The following is a 23,026-nucleotide window of genomic DNA, read 5'->3' as shown; positions in this document are numbered from 1 at the left end:
GGCTGGTGTGTGGGACACTGAGTTAAACCGCTGCCTGTGACGCAGTTTTTGTTCTTGCTGTTGTTAACTATGTGCAAGGAACTGAGAAAAGACATCCTTGTAGTTTCCTATTATCAAATTCTTAAAAAATGTTATTTGATAGGCAAAGAAAACAGGTAGAGCTTTTCTTTGCACTTACACAGCCTTTGCCGTACCACTCCCTAAAGGCCCTCAGCAGCCAGTCCCTGTCCATGTTGAGGCCAGGAACTCAACCAGGGTCTCCCACATGGGTGGCAGGATCCAAACACATGATCCATTATCTGCTACCTCCCACCAGGGCACATGTTAGCAAGGAGCCAGACTGGATGCAGAGTAGCCGGGACTCAAACCAGGCACTTCAATATGGGTTGCAGGCATTCCAAGTAACAAGTTTACCTTAGTATCAAATACCTGGTAATAGGTTGGTGCTGTGGCACAGTGAGTAAAGCCACTGCCTGCGGTGCCTGCATTCCATATATCCATACGAAGTTGAAGTCCCAGTTGCTCCACTTTTTTAATAAATCTTTTTAAAAACATTTTTTTTATTGGAAAGGCATATTTACAGAAAAAAAGGAGATAAAGAATACAGAAAGATTTTCCATCCACTGGTTCATTCCCCAAGAGACCGCAACAGTTGGAGCTGAGCCAATCAGAAGCCAGGAGCTTCTTCAGGGTCTCCCATGTGGGTGCAGGGTCCCAAAACCTTGGACCATTCTTTACTGCTTTCCCAGGCTACAAGCAGGGAACTAAATGGGAAGTGGAGCCACTAGGACATGAACACATGCCTATATGGGATCCCGGCACAAGCAAGGTGAAGATTTTAGCCACTAGGCTATCGTGCCAGGCCTGGTTGCTCCACTTCTAATCTAGTTCCCTGCTAATGTACTTGGAAAAGCAGAGAAGGTAACCCAAGCGCTAGGGCCTTTGCACTCACACAGGAGACTCAGAGGAACCTCCTGACTTCAGACCAGCACTGCTCTGGTTGTTGCCACCGTTCAGGGAGTCAACCAGCAGATGGAAGATTTTCATTCTCTCTCTCTGAAATTCTGCATCACAAATAAATAAATATTTTAGGAAAAATACTACACACAGATTTTGAATAACAGTAATATGTTAAGACAAACTACACATGAACTTCTAATCATAAAAAATAAAAAGCTATGCTATGGATTTCAAAATATTCTTGCAGCAAAATAAACTAATGATTTTAATTGTTTCCTATACATCTTTTGAAATATGCTTACATTTTCAACACTCTGGACCCCAGGCAATATTAACCACCCTTGGCGAAAAGGAAGGATGAACCACAGCTATACTTCTTGGACACATGGGTTTCAGACTAGAAGCAGGTCCAGATTCTTAATTTCCCATGTAATTAAATTACAGGTTCAATTTCAGTCCAAAGCACTCTCTGAAGAAAGGCTTCCACTAGCCCTAAGATCTGCAGTCCACATCACACACTCCAGCATGTTCGTTCTGGGGAAGGAACGCTGAAGTTTGGCGTCACGAACTCTGGCGAGTCCCAGTGGCATTTACCTGGATTTTTCTGCACAAAGGTGTAAACGTGAATTCGTGTTCCAGTACTCCCTGCATCAAACATAATTCCATAATAGGTGCTGGCACTGACGTTGATGGGGCACATGGAAGACAAGAAGACCCCCTGGAACCACGTTGACTGTTCCCTGTGGCAGACACTCCTGCTGCAGGCCCAGGTTGCCCCCAGGATCACCAAGACTGGGCTCCAGTGAGCGCGCATCCTTGAGTCGCAGTGGCCCTGAGGTTGTTGCACAGCAGGGCTGCTGCTCACGCACCTGCAGTGGCTGACGGGACAAACACACACGGGTCAGTACACCTGGCGATGGTGGTTACACCTCTCAAAGAAACAACCACTGCAGAAATCCCTCCCCATGCTGAACTATCTCTTTTCCATTTCCAATAACCAGTATGACAAGCTAAGCCAGAGTGCAGGCATTTAGCACTGTTGCTGAAGGGTATCTAGTTTCAAAAGGAAACGGAGATTTAAAATATATTTTCCCACACTTTGCTTCTAATTACTGTTACCCTACGAGATTGTTCTCAAACACTCAATGGCTTGCCCTGCCACTCTACTCTGGTTGTTCAATCTGATTTTATTCTGACACATTTGCCTCTAAGTTATAAACTAATATTCTAAGATAAGAAGCTTCAACTTCCATTCTAGATTTTTATGGCAGGTCATGCAGGCTGGATGCTGCTGAACACCTGGAGTGTGCTAATGCGGAGCCCAGTGAAGGAAGCACAGGGGCCTGGGCCAGCAGCCTGGGGGTCAGCTCAGCATCTCCCTGTGTTCAGCTAGCTGCGTGACCTGGGAAAGTCAGATAGCTGCTCCCAAACTCCCTGTCCTCACATGTCTTACCTTGCTTATGGTTCCTCCAAGGTGATTAGGAAAATAAAATCAGATGCTTCATTTACACATATACACCCCCCCCCCAAAGTTTCAGTCACAATGCATTGCTCAATTATTACATAACAGCTTTCAGGCATTGTCCTAGGATTGAAGTTGTAGACAATAGGAGAGAATGGTTTGTTATCATTACTGGGAAATATTTGGGGGGGGGCAGATAATTTTTTTAATGCGGAAGAGACTTTGAAAAATTGCTTTGTTATGAGGTTATTACGTGTTTGAATACCCTTGCAGCCTGAGATAAAATATTTAGCCTGGAGTATGCATTATGGCATAGTGTGTTAAGTTACCACATTCCAACCCAGGGTCCCTACTTTGAGTCTCTGTCACTCTGTGCTGCTAAGCCAGTCCCGTTTCTGCATCATGGACACTATTTGAAAAGTAGTTAGAGAGGCAGAGAGCGCTTCCATCTGCCGCTTTACTCCTAAATGTTGCGATGGCGAGAGCTGGACGGGTCCAAAGCCAAGAGTTTTTGATTGTCCCACATGGGTGCAGGGGCCCAAGGGCTTGGGCCATCTTCCACTGCTTTCCCAGGCATTTTAGCAGGGAACTGGATCACAAGTAGAACAGCTGGGATGTGAACAGGCACCCAAATGGGATGCTGATGTCACAGGATACCTTCACCTGCTTCACCAAAACATAGACTTCTTTGTCTCTCTCTTTTTTTTAAAGATTTATTTTTTTATTGGAAAGTCATACATACAGAGAGAAGGAAAGACAGAAAAATCCTCCATCCATTGATTCACTCCCCAAAAGTCCACAACGACTGCAGGTGAGCCAATCTGAAGCCAGGAGCAAAGAACCTCTTCTGGGTCTCCTATGTGGGTGCAGGGTCCCAAGGCTTTAGGCCATCCTTTACTGTTTTTCCAAGCCACAAGCAGGGAGCTAAGTGGGAAGTGGAGCAGCTGGAATATGAACCGGTGCCCAGATGGGATCCTGGTGCAGGCAAGGTGAGGACTTAGCCACTAGGCTATTGCACTGGGCTCTCTCCTTTTTTTAAGCAAATAAAAATTTCAAAAAATATATTTGGCAATGTTAAACAGACTAATTAAATCCATTCTACCTGGTAGCTTCAGTGTAACTTTTTGTCTTTTTTTCCTTGGAGGGATGCTAAATAAAAACATGATTTGTAACTGGTGATTTGTAACTGATGGGCAGTAAAGCTCAGGCTGTGTCCTGAATGATCTTATCTGCAAAGAACTGAACTCCTCAAGGTCAGGTTCCTCAAGGTCAGCAGCATCCCGGCCCTCTACTCACCAGAGGCTAGTAAACTCCCTCCCCACCCCCAGTTGTGATAACACCAAAAATGTCTCTAGATTATTGTCCCCTGGCTAAGTTGTACTTCCTCTACTTCAGGGGCTGTAGTTTACTTGGTATTAATTAATAATTTCTTATCTATACTCTACCAGTTACGGTTCCTTAACTGTCCCTTATATTTCTTGTGCAAGTCACTGTTACTTGTTAAGCGACAACCTATGGGCCCAAATTACCCTATTTCTCAGTACCTTTTTGTCCAGCAGAATACCTGATACAGTTGGTGTATAGAACTGACAATTCCAAATCAATCCCAACCCTGATGACCACTGAGGGCTTTATCGAAAGGCCTCCCTCCCTCCCTATATGTGATATACTATATTAAATGAAGCATTCTAAAGATTAGTGCACTTGGAATTTAAAACTACCTGAAGCAACCAGACAAAGGCAGAGGTAGGGTCATCTGTTGGAGCCTAATTCAGAGCTGAAGTTCTATTCTGTAGTTAAGCAGAAGGACGGGCTAGAAGAAGGAATCCCACACAAAGCACACTTCAACCCAGGAAGTCAACCGCTGCCTGGCCAGATGCATACTCACATCTTAAATCACTCCTCTGGCTTATGCTTCTGTTGCCGCAGGAGGGCTGGTGGTGCAGGTCAGACCTAAACAACTGAAAACAGACACACTCTTCAGATCTGCTGAGCATGAATGGATCCTGCCTTGCCCACACTTGTCCCTCCTTGTCCCTCAGGAAGGGGACCAGAGAAGCTCCAGGCTCCTACCACCCCTCAATCTGTGACTGTGTGTGGCTTCTTGAGGAATCACTTGGATTTTCTGTTTTATTGTGGCTTCTGCAAAACCTTTCCAGCTTTTAGTTCCATTACTCAAACATTTGTTTTTCTTCCAAAACAGATTTCAAAGGAGAAAAAAACATGCATCCAAGGTATCTGTTTTCAGAGAGTGAAAACTGCAGAGTCATTCCAGGTGTTCATTGTGAAATTACACAATAGATTTTAGAGAAAGCAAAGAATGAACACACAAAACGCCCCTTCTGCTCTCGTTACTTACCTTCTAATATGATTTCAACTTCATTTTCCCTCAGGATTAACTATTTTTAAAGCTTTAGAAACACCTGTAATTCAGAGTTTAAGGAATGGTACTGCAGTTTGCATCAGATGTTCACCACTTCATGAAAATCTTGGCTTAAGCATTACCTTCTTGGGGGCCTGCCTTAACCTCAGGATGTACCCTCGCAACCCATAAGGCCACTGGCCCATGCTCTACCTCCCTTCCTTTTACTTTTCTCCATAGCACATTTGCACACACTGCACAAGTTAGTACTGTTGTTTATTAGCATGCGGTAGGTATTAAATCAATGCTCTAAAGGGACGAACAGTGATCTAGCAACTCGCACACCAGAGCTCACCCATTTCACAAGAGTACAGTAGTTGGCTTCTTTCTTAAAGATTAGTTATCCACCCATTAGAAGACCAGTGTTCTGTTCCTCAAAGCCAGGGCTGTTCTCCAGACCTGCCAGCTGCAAAAAGCTACCCCGAGTCAAGTTCTATATGCTATTCAAAAATAATAATGCAGACAATCATGTTGGCTTTCTATCGGCTGGCAAATATAAGCAGTATATTTAAATCCATTTCTTACACTCCATCTTGTAAGTATCTCTCCTTCACCGATTCACCTAGAACAAAACCCCCTCTTTAATTCCTTGGAGTCTCTGGAGCCAGTCAGTGATCATGACAACATCCACCTCACGCTAAGGTTGCTTCTGTGTGCCTCTTTACACTGGCAGCAAACCCTAATGCTTCCCACCCAGCCTTCCCAGAACTTCACTCTGGTTCCCTTGTTTCCAAGTCTCTCAGAGCCTGACTGACCACACGGTCCCAGGGCACCCAGACCCCATCTGGGCACTCACCTGCTGTGTCTGCCTCTTCCCTGTGACTCCTGCTTTTCACTGCTGACTGCCTTTTTGCCCTTTGCTCCCCGTTTCATGAGCCACACTCACCTTTGTGCCAGTTTGCAACTACCTGTGTGGCACTGTGTGAACTCACTTCCCTTCTTTCTCCTTTACTCCTCCCTTATGCACTTTGACTCTCTGCATACATGACTGCCTAGTTCATCCACGTTTATGACAGTCAGGTGCCGACCAGCAGAATTACTGCATGTAAGGCACAAGTTGCTCAGGGACTAAACTTCGTATTGTTTTCTTGTGTGTGCAAAAATAGCAGGAGAGTTAAGAGCACTTAATTTCCATGCAATAGCTTCCATCTCAAGATGAAACTTAGAGAACTGCGTATCTAATTAACAAACATTCAATCACTGTGCTAGTTCTAGATATAAAAAGAACAACCAGCTATAGGCTCAGCTCTTAGGAAAGCTTCAATTCATTACCATTAGAAAAAGACAAACCAAGAACACAAATGTACCATGAGAAGTTCTTAGGAAAAAATGTCCATGAAGTACAGTAAGGAGTAAATATAAGGGAAGGAACCTCAGCTTTGCAAGGGAAGGGAGTGGAGGCTTCCTGAGGGATGAGGGAATCCCAGAGGCAGATGCTGGGTCCAAGGTAGAATCACCCTGGGGAAGGGACCTCAGCAGACCGCTGAGAACTTCAAGTGTAACATCTCAGTATAAGAAACCTCGGTGTAAGAAACGCAGACATGTGCCAGAACAAAGGGGGCAGGTGTGAGAAAGATGGTCCTGCAGGCACCAGACCAGATCTCAAATGCAGTGGACTTTGTTTTCTTTGTAAGATTCTATGATAACACTGGCTATTAATTGTGCTTTCTATTCCCTCCCTAAGCAAATATCAATATTTGATTGACTTGGAACAAATGGCACAGTGTTTTCCAACAACGAAAAATAATGGAATGGGCTAGGTAGCCAGAAAGATCCACCAAAAGGTCAGAAACAGTGAAATGTAAAAAGATCCACCAAAAGGTCAGAAACAGTGAAAAGTAAAAAGCTCCCACTGCCAATCTATCTGCGCTCCACGGCCAAGTAAGCTTCACAAAGTTAAAAATTAATCATCAGGCAAGTTTAAAATGTAGCTAGGATGAAATTTTTAAACTATAAACTGCATTATGGGAATAGACATAGCCAAGCCACCAGTGTAAATGCTAGCCAACTCAAGCAAAACTCAGGAGAGTCCAACGGGGTGAACTGGAATGAATTTTAACCCCATTTGGGAATATAACACAAGACATGCAGATCCGATGCAGAGCCCAGGAGTGGTTTGCTTTCAGAATACTGTCTGAGATGGAGGTGCATGATGTCTTATGAATTTCCAAAGCCAAGTAATAAGCCTAGAACTTGTTAGTAGTCTTCAGCGATTGTACCCCAAAAGGACTTGGTACAACTGAGCTAACAGAACTCACAGACGCAAGCTCTGAGTCAAGGGCTACACTAGTTCCTATGTTTCACTATGGCCTATGTACTATATCTCTAACTCCTCTTCTTGGATACACCTCTAAGTGGGATGATCAGGATGATTCTGTGATGGAGACAAGCAGATTAGCAGAGGAGAGCTTTTCAGGTCTAAGAAACTGCATGAATCAAACTGTATGAACAGATGCTGAAAAGTGATGGGGGTCCCCGGGCCCAGCAGGAAAAAAAAAAAAGGTAAAAAGGCAGCTTACGGTGGAACAGCAGAATATACCAAATACCTAATGAAGGAATTCAGATTCAGCTCTGGGGGAGACAGCAAGTACCCAGAGAGACAGGCTTTGGTACTGGAGTGCCTGGGCTTGAGTCCCGGCACTGCTGCTGAGTCTAGCTTCCTATTAACATGCAGCCTACCAGGCAGCAGGTGGTGCTCATGCATTGGGAGATTACGCTGGCAGGGCTCCTGTCGTGTGGCCTGGTGCAGGACCAGCAGTGGTGGGCACAGGAGATAAAACCAGTAGATGGAAGATTTCTGTGTCTCTTTCAAAGAAAAAACTTCAACATCGTAAGTTTTTTTTCAAACTAAAGAAGTCACTTAAGAGTCTGAGCAGGACGGTATCACAAATCTGGATTTGCAGTGCCATGTAAGCAAGACTGGAGTGCAGAACACTGTCACCACTACTCATCCAACTACAAACGATCACAGATGTCCATTAAATGGCAGGCGCCAGAGTAAAAGTTCTGTAACAGAACTTCAAGATACCCAGTGTCTGGCACTGGTGACACCTACAACCACACCTGGGGTAGGCACTGTAGCACACGGTGGGATGAAGCAAACATCCCACACCGGAGTCCCTAGCTGCAGTCCTGGATGCTCTGCTTCTGATCTAGTTTCCTACTGATGTGCATTTTGGGGACAGCAGATGATGAGTCACATCCTGAGTCCCCGCCATCCATGTGGGAGGACCCAGATGGAAAACTGGGCTCCTGGCTTCTAGCCTGCTGCCTCCATTTGGAGAGTGAACCAGTGTGCCGGAGTCCAGCTCCAGCCGAGTTCGGAACTCACAAAGGGTGCATGGAGTAGGCATAGAGAAAAGTGGACCACTACAATTTCAGGATCATAGTGGACAATGCAAGAAAGCTGTCCCCTTTATTTATACAGAAGCAGTACACACTTGCTCTTAACCTCTGAGTAACCTGGGAAAGGTTATGTGAAAATGGCTCTAAGCAAAGACAAATATGGGAATAAGGTGGGGCAGAAAACGTGCAGAGACGAGGCTAGAAAACAGAGACCTGCACCAGCATGTGGGAGTCTTAGAGTGATCTGAACATCTTCAACAGCTTTTGATCTCAGCTCCTCACACTAACTCAGCATGTTTCCAGAGTTCCACTTTTGTGGCTAGTATCTTGCCCTGGGGCCCCTTCCTCTCTCACGCGATCTACTCGCTCCATCTTGCCCTCACAAGGCTGCTCACTCCAGTCTTCCTTCCCCGGAGCTGCCACACACACTGCTGACACTCCTGCTCAAAGTCGTCAATGGCTTCTCAGCGCCTACCAAGCACAAGCTCCATGGCTGAGTATTGGGTATGCATTATTATTCAACCCAATCTGCCTTTCCAACTTTATTCTGTGTTGTTTAAAGATTTATTTTATTTTTATTGTAAAGTAAGATATACAGAGAGGAAGAGAGACAGGAAGATCTTTTGTCTGTTGGTTCATTCCCCAAGTGGCCACAACAGCCAGATCTGAGCCAATCCAAAGTCAGGAGCCCAGAGCTTCCTCCGGGTCTCCCAGTTGGGTACAGAGTCCCAAGGCTCTGGGCTAACCTTGACTGCTTTCCGAGGCCACAAGCAGGGAGTTGGATGAGAAGTGGGGCTTCCAGGATTAGAATTGGCGCATTAAAGGCGAGGAATTTAGTTGCTAGGCTACCAAGCTGGGCCCAGTACTGTTTTAAAAAACTTTTAAAAGCCTGGAGAGGTAAAGACACTCACAAGGAGATAGATATATATATAGAGAGAGAGAGAGAAAGAGAGATAGAGAGCGAGGGAGAAAGAGAGAGAGAGACGTACAGAGAGCTCCTTCCCACTATCCATTTAAGATCACTCCCCAAATACCCACAATGGTTCAAGTCCAGGGCCAGGAACTCATCCAGGTGGCAGGAACCTAACCACTTACTGTTTCCTCCCACGGTCTGTATAAGCAGGAAGCTGGGGTCGGGGATACTGAAGTGGGTATCGAACCCAGACATTCAGATAGGAAATGTGGTTGGTCCAACTACATCTCACTCAGCCCAGTGCCTGCCCTTGCACTGCTTTCACCCATACTCCTTAGTATGTTCTCACAAGATACCCTTCTTCTGTGCAAAACTCAGCAACAGTTCCCCCTTTCCCTCAGAGTGACATAGTCTGACAACATCCATGGATCCACCTGCTCAACCACCATCCCCATCACTTTCCTGTACTCACCTACTCAGGGTCCATCTTCTGGGCTGCCTCCTCACTGACCTCTGTGCTCCTCCTGCATGGCTTAGAATGATCTTTCCCCCAACACGTCCACTTGATAAATTCCTTTAAATCATTGCTCAACTCCATTTTCTTATGGAAGCCTATCTTTAGCGGTGTAACCTCACATGCACCCACTTCTGCCTGCTCACTGAATTCCCCTTACTCTGATGTTCCTTTGTTTTGTTTCTATAGCACTTACCATGATCTCATGTTCTGGAGAGCTCATTTGTAACATTTATGGTCCATGTTCCTCCAACATAAGGACCTTTCTGTTCGCTGATACAGCTCAAGTTCTCCTTTACAATGATCAAGGTGCTGTCCAGGGCCCAGAGTAGGAGCTTAGTGGCCAAAGTCCTCACCTTGCACGCCCGAGATCCCATATGGGCAACAGTTCATGTCCCAGCAGCCTCACTTCCCATCCAGCTCCCTGTTTGTGGCCTGGGAAACTAGTGGAGGACAGCCCAAGGCCTTGGGACCCTGCACTCATGTGGGACACCCGGATGAGGCTCCGGGCTCCTAGCTTCAGATCAGCTCAGCTCTGGCCATTGCAGCCACTTGGGGAGTGAAACATCGGACAGAAGATCTTCCTCTCTGTCTCTTCTCTGTATATCTGACTTTCCAATAATAATAATAAAAACTGCTGTCCAGTAGAAACTGGTGATAGCAATAAACTATTAAGTTCCACAGAAAGGGGAAATGTACACTTTTGTAGTTATAACTAATTTGATTTTTCCTAAACCTATGAATTATATAGTTAAATTGAATTTTAACCCAAATACTTTTGAGTTATTAAAATTATGATAAGCTTTCAAAGAAAATTTAGAAGATACTAAAAACTGTTTACATTATCAAATTCTCTTCTAAAATTATTTTAGTATGCTGGACATTAGTTATCTGTTAGTGGAGAATAAATAATCCCCCAAACAAGTAACGTCAACCAACAATACATACTTACAATCTCACAGCTTCTGTAGCTCCAGAGTTTGGGCCTTTCAGGAGATGGTAGTCAAGATGTAGGCTGGGTCTAGGTCACATAAGGCTTAACTGGGGCTGGGTGACCCTCCTCCATGACTCAGCCGATGGTTACAAGCTCACACTGGTCATTGGCAGGAAGCCTCAGCTGCTTCTTCCCTCAGTATCTTCACAACATGGCAGCTGGTTTCCAGAGACAGGAATCCCAAAAAACCAAGGCAGAACAACCATGCCTGTCTTAATGCAACCCCAAGGGTCACACACTATCACCTCGCTATATTTCAAAGGTCATACCGACCAAGCCTGATGACCTGAACCAAGGGAATAGCAATTAGTGAGGGCCACATAGGAGCTTGAGCATTTCCAATTAAAAACATCTTTTTAAAAAAGATTTATTCATCTTTATTGGCAAGTCAGATTTACAGAGGACAGATCTTCCATCCAATAGTTTACTCCCCACGTAGCCGCAACAGCTGGAGCTGAGCCGATCCAAATCCAGGAGCCGGGAGTTTCTTCCAGGTCTCCAATCTGGGTGCAGAGTCCCAAGGCTTTGGGTCATTCTCTACTGCTTTCCCAGGCCATAAGCAGACAGCTGGACAGTGAGTGAAGAAGCCAGGACACGAACTGGCACCCATATGGGATCCTGGCACATGCAAGGCAAGGATTTTAGCGACTAGGCTACCATGCTGGGCCCTAACTTGTAAGTTTTAAGTAACTTTTATAACAGGGGACAGAATAATAGAGCAACAGGTGAAGCTGCTGTGCTGGCATCCCATATCGGAATGCTGGTTCTGAGACCCATCTACTCCATCTCCAATCCAGCTTCTTGCCAATGTGCCTGGGAAAGCAGCAGCAGATAACCCACAAGCTTGGGCTTTGAATGGAGTTCTTGGATTCTGTGTTTGTTGTTATTCTGTATGCTACACTTACAAATTAAACTTTCTTATAAGTACATACATATAGAAAAAAAACTGGTATATTTAAGTATTTATTATTTTTCCGTGGTCTCGGGCAACCATACTGTTCTTAGGAAGTATTCCCCTTAGGGCCTAGTGCAATGGCTCAATTGGCTAATCCTCCACCTCCAAGTGCCAAGATCCCATATGAACACTGGTTTGTCTCTTCGCTACTCTACTTTCCATCCAGCTTCCTGCTTATGGCCTGGAAAAGCAGAGGAGGATGGCCCTAAACTTTGGGACCCTGCACGCATATGGAAGACCCCAAAGACGCTCCAGGCTCTTTTTGGAGTGATGAAAAACTTTTGAAAATAAAACAGTAGTTATGATTGTACAACACTGTGAATAACGACACTGATAGAGTTAGAAGTAGCTAAGGAGGTTGGTGCTGTGGTGTATCAGGTAAAACTACCATCTGCAGCACCAGTATCCCATGTTCAAATCCTGGTTCAAATCCTGGTTCTCTACTTCCAATCCAGCTTCCTGTTAATGCAACTGGAAAGCAGCAGAGGATGACTCAAGTGGTTGGGCCTCTGCATCCACATGGGCAGTTCCTGGCTTTGATCTAGCTCAGCCGCAGCCATTGTGGCCATTTGGGGAATGTGCCAATGGATGGAAAATATCTCTCTTTCTCTCTTTGTGACTCTGCCTTTAAAATAAATAAGACCTTGGGCCCGGCGGCGTGGCCTAGTGGCTAAAGTCCTTGCATTGAACATGCTGGGATCCCATATGGGTGCCGGTTCTAATCCCGGCAGCTCCACTTCCCATCCAGCTCCCTGCCTGTGGCCTGGGAAAGCAGCTGAGGATGGCTCAAAGCCTTAGGACTCTGCACCCGTGTGGGAGACCTGGAGGAAGTTCCTGGATCCTGGGTTCGGATCGGCACAGCACCGGCCATTGCAGTCACTTGGGGAGTGAATCATCGGACGGAAGATCTTCCTCTCTGTCTCTCCTCCTCTCTGTGTATGTGACTTTGCAATAAAAATAAATCTTTTAAAAAATTAAAAAAATAAATTAGACTTTATATGTGTGTGTGTATACATATATATACAGATATAATTATCTTTGAATTCTCCTCTCATGTCTTCTAGTTTCTTCCCTTTTATTGAGGACACAAGAGTCTTCATCTGAAATATCTTTCCTCATATTCCTCCTCTGATATCTAAATTCTAGTCATTATTTTACATTTGGACTCTGATGGTATTTATACTTGTCTCTATTCTCAAATTCACAGACCAGTTCTTCCTCCAATGTCCTCATAATTTTTCTAGCAGACAGTAGGCCACACAATAGCAGGGTCTCACTCACCTTTGAACACTAATTATTCAGCACTGTACAAGTTGGCATATATGTTTAATCAATCTACAAATGTTGAATTAATGATACATAAATCATGTCACTCTCCTCAAATTTTTCATCAATTTCCCACTATATGCAATAGAGATTACAAACTCAAACACCTGTGAGGCCAGACACAAAGTGCAAATGAGCAAAGTTGTAGCTAAAACAACAGGAAGTGGTGGAGACTAGCCGACTGGAGAGCAGAAATCCCCCATAGAGGGGCAACTTCTCGCTGTTACCACCAATTGCTACTAAAGCGAAATGAAGCAGCTCTGCTGCCAGGTTTTCCAATTTTTCAAGGTATCTAACAGTAAAGATGTTTACATAAAATGCATTGTTTTTTTTTAAAGATTTATTCATTTTATTACAAAGTCAGATATACACAGAGGAGCAGAGACAGAGAGGAAGATCTTCCGTCCGATGTTTCACTCCCCAAGTGAGCCACAACGGGCCGATGTGCGCCAATCCGAAGCCAAGAACCAGGAACCTCTTCCGGGTCTCCCACGTGGGTGCAGGGTCCCAATGCATTGGGCTGTCCTCAACTGCTTTCCCAGGCCACAAGCAGGGAGCTGGATGGGAAGTGGAGCTGCAGGGATTAGAACCGGCACCCATATGGGATCCCGGGGCTTTCAAGGCGAGGACTTTAGCCGCTAGGCCACGCCACCGGGCCCAAATGCATTGATTTTTAAATGGTGATGATGAGTTCCACAAAAAAAAAACAAAAACAAACAAACAAAAACCACAAAAGCAAATCCTAAAACATCCACACAAGCTAAAGAAAACATTTCTGTAGGTTAAATCAAGTCCTAACTCACAAATCATTCAGTCAGGCCACCGGGATTGTGGGACACTGGGACAAGCTGCTGCCTGTGAAGCCGGCATCCCATATGTGTACCAGTTTGAGTTCCAGCTGCTCCACTTCCAGTTCAGCTCCTTGCTAATGTGCCTGGGAAAGAGCAGTGGGAGATGGCTTCAGTTCTTGGGGCCCTATCACTCATGTGGGAGACCTGGATGGAGTTCAAGGCTTCTGGCTTTGGCCTGGCCCAGGCCCAGTTCATACAGCCATTTGGGAAACAAACCAACATATGGAAGCTTTGTCTTAGTCATTTTGCTTTTCCTCTTAAATATGTCTTAAAAGAAAAAAGTTGATGAGTCTCTGACCTGCAGGACAATGTACCAACTCCTTGCTGGTCAGTGTAACCCCCTTACCATGAGGGCCCTGCCTGCCTTTCCCCTCACTACTTCCAGCACCCTCTGCTTTAGTCCAACATTCAAACCACATGCAGTGCCTCACGGCCAGCATTTCCACCTCCATCGGTCTCAGAAGCTTGTGAATCTGCAATGCTGATGTGGTCTGTGAACAACACAACAGGATCTACTGCTCTAAACTACTTTGAATTTGTTCCCTATTGTTCTGTGTTTTCAGAGGGCTATCCTTGGTCAATGACTGCTCAGTACTTTCCACTATTCAATATTTGGTTATAGTTACCGATAAGACCATGTACTCTCAGAGATCAATGTACAGGTCAGAGGCTTACACACCTGCCTGTAAGCAACTACAAGTCAGGGGTCTTTCTTATCCAACACTGCCACCCCTCAAGCTATCCCACAGGCTGGTACATGGTTGGGACTCACTAAATGCTTCTTAAATACATGAACACTTAATGGATATATAACATGCTAATGGCTTTCCATGCTAATGGCTTTGTTAGGTTGGATAACTAACAAAAAATGGAATCATGTGAAAATAAAATGTTAATAACTACATAATATATCTTGTATATAAATAAAACACTTCATGTTCTAATTTGCTTGAAAATTATTAAGTCTCCCAAGAACTCTGAGTCATCCACTCCCGCTTGATCTACCACATGGGATGAAAGAAGTCCAAATCCTTCCTCGCAGGATCCAGGGCATCAGAACAACAGCCAGGAGCCCTGAGCAGTCCGCAGAAACAGAACAGTAAACTTCCTTCGGGACTAGGGAGGGGAGCTTTCTCTGATCCGTGCTTGGTTCCAACTTTGGGACCCCACCCTCTCAGGCAATGATCATCAGGATCGCTCCAGAAACCCCTCAAAACAAACAAAAAATCTAGAATAGATAGACAGAGAACAATAAGGAAAGCTTAGAATCAGACAGGAAACGGTCAGCATGGATTCACTTATACCTTACTAGGTGGAATACAAAGATTAGTTACTCCTCACTAGGGTACTGAAGATTTCTCTGCACACCCCTCCTAAAACTGTTCTGCACCTAAACTGTTGACATACGTCTTGTTAGAGTTATAAGCCAGTCTAGACTACCAGAAAAAAAGCCAGGTTCAGCAAAATTATGCTTCAACACTATAAAATGCTAAATACTATAATGAAAATAGACACGAGACAGCTGAATAGTAATCTATAGCCATTTTAAGGTGTATAGAACCCTGTTAAATATAAAATAAAATTGAAATGTCAATGAAGAAGTCACAGGATGTGGTTAAGAACTTGCATTCTTTTTTTTTTTAACATATTGGTTACTGTGTCAATTAACTCCCTAACGTTATAAATTGTTGCTGATGTTATGTTGGGGCTTTTAATTGATCCGGATGATACTCTGTCGGCTCTACCTTCAGACCAGAGATGGTCTTCCCAAGAAGCCGTTGAATTTATCTGGACAATAAGATGCTGTACTCTATGCTTGGTATATGCTTGCAATGAAAGAATCTCAACTGAACTTGAACTGTGGTAATGCAACAAGGTGGAGGAAACCACCATGGGGGGAGGGTTTAGGGAGGGGTGGGAGGAATCCCAGTACCTATAAAACTGTGTCACATAATGCAATGTAATTAATTAAAAAATTATTAAGTCTTTATCCCTTACTTGTAAGATTTCTTTTAAATGTCCCTACAGGGGTGTGAACCGGTCATAACACAAGATGATGTTTATTTAATGAATTCTTAACTCCCAGCCCTAATTCCTAATTTCAGCTTCCAGCCAGTGTAGACTCTGGGAGACAGCAGTGACAGCACAACTAATTGAGTTCCTGCCATCCATGTAGGCGACTCTGACAGCACAGCCTGGCTCCAGCCCGGCCCCGCCATTGCAGGCATTTGGCAAGGAAGCCAGCAGATGCAAGGGAAGGAGACAGGAGAAAGAGATAGAAAGTAAGACTGATTTGTCTCTTTAGATACAGCTTGGTAACACTAGCATATTCATTCTGGATTCTAACAGCTGTGTGAAAACAAAATCAAAAGCTGTTTATCCAATCTTTTCTACTTACAGAATAGGATCTGCCATCAGATGATTTCAAGCGTGATTTGTGAGGTGAGTCTTCAGGGTAAACCAGAGTAAAACCACACATAACTTTATAGAGGAAACTCAGTTTGGGAACTACCAGAGAACAAAATCAATTATACTTCCTATTTTGGTACGTAAGAACACTAAATTAATTCTTTACAGGGCTTGTTGAACAATTCTATACTTGATAGTACTATAGCCATTGAGGGGTACCCACAGCACTAGAGGCAAGGGGCTGGATCTGTTTCAGACCCAGCAAGTCTCCCAGGCTTCAGCCCAGAACAGGAGGGGCCACAGGAGCCAGTTACATCACCAGCCTGGTGCGACCAATGGCACACCTGAACAGACATTCCTTACAGACATTCCTTACAGCCCCTTTGCCAGCCCAAGTGTCTAGAGGAGTATAAAACTCCCAGACACATATCTCAGCTGTCCCTTTTCGCCTCCATCTTCCTTCCGCTCTGTGCGAAGGGAGCCCAAGAGTGGATTTTCCAATAAAGCTTCCTTTACAACTATGGATAACTTGCTGATATTATTCCACCAGCAGGCGGGTAGCCGGTGGTCATCATCTAACATTTGGTGCTGAATCCTGGGAAGGGATGCAGGGGCTTCCCTGAACAGTTGAGCCCCCCCATCCTCTTCCCACCTCCAAGTCGCCAGCCCCAAGGCCTTTGCCAACTGCAAAGTGAGAGATGTGAGGTAAGCCCCTCCACCCTGCTCCTCCTGTCCCGAAAAGTTCTCTCCAACCTCCTGCAGACCTTCCAAACTGTGTACACATGGTTTGCCTGTCCTGAGCCCTCAGCGAGATGGGGGACACCCTGGTCGCTTACTGGCTCCCACGATTGAGGGCCCTCAGTGGGGCGTGAGACTTCCCCCGTACTGACTGGCCCTCCTTAACGGGGAACCAGGTTCCGCACAAGTCTGAATTTCAAAGCCAGGACGCCTTCTTTGTGTTTAGATTAGCAGCAAGATACAGGATGGGTAACAAAATGTCCTGAGCCCACAACTCCTAAACCCCCATAGGATGTTTACTGGCCAATTTTAAAACTCTGGGTCTGGGCCAGGACTTACACTAAAAACGTCTTGTCCATTTTTCAACCGTGGCCTGGCCACAGTATCTGTTGGACAGTGGCTCCAAATGGCCAGCGGAAGGCACGTTTGACTTTCAGATCCTCACGGAATTGGGTAATTTCTGTAGTCGCGAGAGTAAATGGTCTGAAATTCCACATGTAGAAGCTCTTTGGAAGCTCCACTCCTGCCCTATGCTCCCTGTTCCACAACTCGGGGTCTCCTGGCCAAGGCTAAGCCTTCCCCATCTCCCCAGGATCTCTTGGACTTCTCACCTAACTATACCTTTTCTGAACTGCCAGAACCTTTTATGACTCATCCTGACTGCCTCTTCTCCTCCCCCACCTCCTCTGCCAGCTTCCCTACACATCTTTCTCAGAGCCTTCGGCCTACCCGCCTCTGTACGTTACCCCTCCAGTCCCTCCACCATGTTCCGAGCTCACCTCCTCTTCGGTCACCTCTTCCCTGCTCCCTATCCTTCTGTTATGTTTCCAGACTCCCCCTTCACTTTCTGAGTCACTGCTGGATTCCAATGTCACCTTTGCTTCACCTTCTATTTCCCTACCATGTTCCCAAACTCTTCTCCTGCCCATTCCTTATTCTATCTACTCCCATCCCTTGCCCCACCTTATTCCACCTAATCCCATCCTTTGTTCTTCCTTTTTTCCCACAGTGTGGAGGATCCTTGTGGTCGGTGGTCATCATCTAAGTCATGGAAAGAGAACAATCTGTACTATTTGGCAGACACTAAGGGAATCAAACTGAAAAATAAAGCAAAGTACACGACCAGTAAGTGCCCAGGTGCATACGAGGCACATTTACAGCTGCAGCCAAGCATAGCTGCTAATCTTCCGTCAGACACCTACCTTATCCACAAGGACCATCATGACCTTGTTTGCATCAGAATTCAGTCCTGGACACATCGCTAAAGAGCAACTTTCTGCTCCACTACCTGTCGCTTTTCAACAACAGTTGACTGAATAACAACATCCAAGTTCTATGGTGCAGAACGTGGAGATTCAAAAAGCTTCCGATTCTACATCCCCTCTACCAGAGCATCCATTCTCTGCATTTCTCAGTCGTATTCATGTCACAGAAATTCCATCCATAAAAATGTATACAAACTATCTTATCACAGGCAACTTTCCATGTTTTTAAAACTAATCAGGAGGCCTATGTTCAAATGATGAAAGTCTGGGCTTTGAGTTTCATATCAGAAAGTCACCAATTTTTAGAATTCACTTTTAATATACAGCCTGAGCCAGGAGATATCCTACTTTTTCTTTCTTTCTTTCTTTCTTTTTTTTTGCAAGTTATCGTTAATGCACCTCTCCAGAACTTTAAATACACATTAACCCTAACTTTACAGACTCCATATTCAAGGCAACCCCTTCCCCGGACAGTGGTGGGTGTCACCCATGAAAGACACACTAGGGAAAGTGGTGGGCAGGAAGGGATTCAGTGGAAACACGACGTGAACCACAGTCCTGCCTGCAGATGAGATGGACAAGCTTGAAGGGCCTCTTGGGGACTCATCATCAAATCTAATCGCAATTCGGAAATAGAAATGTCAGTGAAAACGGTGTGTGTGTGTGTGTGTGTGTGTGTGTGTGTGTGTGTGTGTGCAAAGGACCGGGGAACTAGAGGTCAGGAAGGGGTGTCCCCTATAGAAACTTCTCCAAGGACAGTTGATAGTATCTGAAACTGAACTGCACGCACAGCAGCACAAGGCTCTTAACTGTAGACTGGGGGGTGGAAAACCCCATCTTCCTAATGTCTCGTACTGAATGAAAGTAAAATCACCCAACATTTTGCCCTCCAGAAAGAGAAAGAGAAACGCTTTAAGTATTCTCCGTTTTAAAAGCGTCTTCTCCAAGAGTTTAGCAACTTCACGCAACTTGCATGAAAACCGAGGTGCGGAAGCCGCAGCTATCAGCAAATGGGAACCTGGGGGCCAGTCCCGCACCAGTGGCTCCGGACCCGAGCCCCACATCCCGTACCTTCCTTTCCCCTAGCGCTGGAGTCTGGGGCGCCCGAACGCGAGGCCCTTCTGAACCCAAGAGCCTCGCCCTCAAACCAATGCCCTGGGACAAGTCCTCAACTGCCTCTCCAAACATGCTCGGCCCTGGACATCCGCTGGACGCGTTCGCCCTCACACAAGCACTCAGAGCTACAAGCCAGGAACCGGAGTGCCGGTCGAGCTGGGGAAGAAGCCGCGAGTTCAGGCAGCTGTGCAGCCACGCCGGTTACGGCGTTCTTTAGAAAGAAGGTCCTAGGGGGAAACTGGGAGAAAGCTGCAAACCCGGCAGCGACGGCTCCGCTGAGCGCGTCGGGGGCTGGCGCGCACGGGCACCGACCCAAGCCTCCTGAGGTGAGGGCGCCCCGACTGCCCAAGAGTCGCGGGGCCTGCAGGACCGCGGTGCCACGGCTCAAGGCCGGTCCACTCCCGCCTCCCCCTCCCGTCCGCCCTGCCTGGGCCCTGGACAGGCACGGCTGCCCGCCGCGGGTACTGGCTCACTCACCAGGAGCGCGCGCCCGGCCAGGCGCGGCATCCCAGCGCCCTCGGCGCGATCTCCGCCCCGCCCTCCACGGCCCGGCCCCCGGCACCGGAGCGTGGAGGCCACGTCACGGCGCGTGCGTGGTCCGCGCGCTGCGCTCCCAACGGCCGCGCGGGGCTGGGGGGTGGGGAGTGCCAGGGCGGAGAACGTTACTGCCTCGGCGTCTGGTCTCCATAGAGACGGAGCGGGGCCCTGGCCGCGGCGGCCTGAGGTAGAAAGGCAGTGCAGACCCTCGGAGGAGAAGCCACGATGTCGTCGAAGGGGAAGGACGGGAAAAAAGCCAAAGCCAAAAGCAAGAAGGGGAAGTAAGCAGCGGCGTCTTGGGCTTGCCTCTGCCTGGACCTCCAGGCCCACCGGGGTTTGAAGACTGGGGTGCTTACCTTCCGCTGGCCGACGTAGACCGGCTCTTACTCGCTGCCGTGTGGCTCAGATAGTTGAAATAGTTCTGTGGAGCTTTTGGGCAGCCCGCCGAACCGGAAGGGTTGGACTAGATTATTCCCCAGACCTTCGGTGCCCTGAAAGCAGGTCGTGACCTAGCCCTGGCCAGTCTGCGGGCTGGCGTTGGTGCTGGACGGCCCGACGGCCTTTTGGGTGGTTCTCGGGATAGTTCCTGGACACTTTGGGGTGTTACCTACTGTCCAAAAGCGCCATAAATCGAACCACGATGGGATTCCCCAAACTTGAGGATATTAATAAAGCCCCTTGAGTATTTCTCACTCAGTCCCAAAAGTTTGGAAACCACAGAAAAATACCACGGGGGGGGGGGGGAAAGAGCGCCTTAAATTCAGTTACTCAGAGATAATCATTACTGTCATTTGGAACATCTGTTTTTCCTGGTAAAATGATAATCCAAAAAATATATTTTTTTGTAGTTCCCCCTCCCCCATCTCATTTGTTAATGTAAGTGTCCTTTCTTGAAAAAAAAATTTTAATTTTTATTTAAAAGACAGACTGAGATACAGGAAGGAAAAAAAGAGAATGTGGAAATAGTGATCTCACCCACCTTCCTGTAGCCCTTGACCTTAATCCCCCAATCAACTATGTAAAAATCATCAAAAATTAAAATAATTATAATTTTTTTTTTTTAAAAAATCTACTGGTTCACTGTCATCGGCAATAGCCCAGGCCCAAGCCAGGAGTCAGGAACTCTGGTCTCCCACGTGGGTGATGGAGACCCGTGTATGGGGAACTATCATCTGCTGATTCCTGGGCTACACCTTAAGAGGAGAAACCAGGACCCTGGACCAGACACTTCTGATCCAGGGATACAGTGTAAAAATCACTCAACTGCTACACCAAACACCCTTCCCAGTGTCAGTATTCTACAGTTTGAATTTTTTAAAATATTACTGCACAGTTAGTATAGCTGTTTTCGTTATTGTTATTTTTAATTCTATTAGAAAGGCAGATTTACAGAGAGGAGGAGACAGAAACATCTTCCATCATCTGCTTCACTCCCCCAAATAGCCATAATGGCTGGAGCTGAGTGGATCCGAAGCCAGGAGCCAGGAGCTGCTTCCAAGTCTCCCATGCGGGTGCAGGGTCCCAAGACTTTGGGCCATTCTCCCTTGCTTTCCCAGGTCACTAGCAGGGAGCTGGATGGGAAGTGGAGCAACCAGGATATGAAATGGCACCCATATGAAATGCCAGCACTGGAAGGTGGAGGATTAGCCTGTGAGGTACTGTGCCAGCTGCACTCTATCTCTTTTTGAAAAGGCCAAGGGCTTGTCACATTCCTGGAATTCACTCGCCTCTGTTTCCGCATTTGGTCAGGACCTTGGCAGCATGGGTAAACAAAGAGCAACATATCTTTTGCTCGGATTTTCCAAGGCTCCTTGCTTGATAAGGGCTGCGTGGACGCTGCTGTGTGATTGCACTGCTCAGAGGTGTCTGAATCTGTTAGTTCTGTGTACACTTTACACTTCATACCTTGCAGCAGCAAGTGGATGTTCACAGAAAGGCAGCCACTAAAGCCTAATTAATCATTGGGATGAGGAGATGTAGACAAGGGGGTTGGGAAATGGGGTTGACCTGAATGGGAAGGAAACCAAAGGGTGAAATTAGGGGTGGAAAGAGGGCTAAAAATCAGGAATGGGGAGTGGAAACAGAGAATGACAGTATAGAAAGGCCACACATGTGTGAGAATATGTAGAATTCAAATGTGCTTGGAGTCTTTTATATTATCTGTTTCTGTATCTGTATACAAGCCCTGTATATGGGACACTGTTTTGTTAATCCTGGTACCATAAAGCTTGTTTTCTAAATTTCATTGTCTCTCATTGAGATCTCTGCCTTTTTTTTATTATTATTTGATTTGAGATTTCTGCCTTTTAAAAAGTTTCCTCTCCATCCCTTTATGAAGAATGATGGTTTATTTCTCAGGCATCTTCAAGACTGTTACACAGTGGCACCATAGATGTTTCACATACTTGAACCGTGAAGGGATTCTTATTTGGTCCAAAGTGTAGCCAGAAACAAAGCAACACCCACCTGGGAGATGGAGTGGGTGGGGTGGGCTAACAGGTACATTACAAACAGACCTTCATGCAGTAGGGTAGTAAATGCTGTGGGGAGAACCAAGGTAAAGAATGAAGGGAGGGCCTGGCGGCGTGGCCTAGTGGCTAAAGTCCTCACCTTGAAAGCCCCGGGATCCCATATGGGTGCCGGTTCTAATCCCGGCAGCTCCACTTCCCATCCAGCTCCCTGCTTGTGGCATGGGAAAGCAGTTGAGGACGGCCCAATGCATTGGGTCCCTGCACCTGCGTGGGAGACCCGGAAGAGGTTCCAGGTTCCCGGCTTGGGATCGGCGTGCATCGGCCCGTTGCGGCTCACTTGGGGAGCGAATCATCGACGGAAGATCTTCCTTTCTGTCTCTCCTCTGTGTATATCTGGCTGTAATAAAATGAATAAATCTTTAAAAAAAAAAAAGAAAAGAAAAAGAATGAAGGGAGTAGAAATGGAAAGTGTGATTTAAATACGGGAGAATCAGACATGTAAAGGAAAAGCCATGAAGATTGAAACACATTTGATTTATTGTTCCTTTCCTCTTAATTTTTTAGTCACTCAGAGTTATGCTTCAAAGTTCCCCTCTTCCAGGAAGAAGTACCTCTTTAACTCTCTTTTGTGAATACTGGCAAATGTGTATTTCTCATTAACTTAGCATCCAATAGTATTTACTCATGTGTGCCAGGCAGTGGCAAGCATAGGAAACTTTGAAAGGAGCAAGAGGTACAGTTCTGATGT

At 46.1% G+C, this 23,026-nt stretch overlaps 2 protein-coding genes across 5 annotated transcripts in view; one reads left to right on the top strand and one right to left on the bottom strand.

Moving 5' to 3' along the window:
- The window catches only part of ENTPD5 (ectonucleoside triphosphate diphosphohydrolase 5 (inactive)), a 32,637-nt gene extending 14,513 nt beyond the window's left edge, over window positions 1-18,124 (bottom strand). Inside the window, exons 1-3 of one of the 2 annotated variants that reach the window (XM_058655636.1) lie at window positions 18,092-18,124; window positions 4,311-4,383; window positions 1,555-1,838 (exon numbers count right to left, since the gene is read on the bottom strand). In XM_058655636.1, coding sequence (XP_058511619.1) covers window positions 1,555-1,774 — 220 coding nt within the window. In that variant the 5' untranslated portion in view covers window positions 1,775-1,838; window positions 4,311-4,383; window positions 18,092-18,124. The remainder of the gene's footprint in view (window positions 1-1,554; window positions 1,839-4,310; window positions 4,384-18,091) is intronic. The other variant, XM_058655635.1, reaches the window with a different exon arrangement.
- Window positions 18,125-19,933: 1,809 nt separating this feature from the next.
- Window positions 19,934-23,026, top strand: part of BBOF1 (basal body orientation factor 1) — a 33,101-nt gene continuing 30,008 nt past the window's right edge. Inside the window, exon 1 of one of the 3 annotated variants that reach the window (XM_058655519.1) lies at window positions 19,934-20,088. In XM_058655519.1, the coding sequence (XP_058511502.1) occupies window positions 20,033-20,088 (56 nt within the window). In that variant the 5' untranslated portion in view covers window positions 19,934-20,032. The remainder of the gene's footprint in view (window positions 20,089-23,026) is intronic. The other 2 variants (XM_058655518.1, XM_058655520.1) reach the window with 2 other exon arrangements.

The sequence above is a fragment of the Ochotona princeps genome, chromosome 26, assembly GCF_030435755.1.
Source record: "Ochotona princeps isolate mOchPri1 chromosome 26, mOchPri1.hap1, whole genome shotgun sequence".
NCBI lineage: Eukaryota > Metazoa > Chordata > Mammalia > Lagomorpha > Ochotonidae > Ochotona > Ochotona princeps.
Note: the sequence above shows the minus strand (reverse complement) of the source record. Positions and strands in the feature narration are given on the sequence as shown.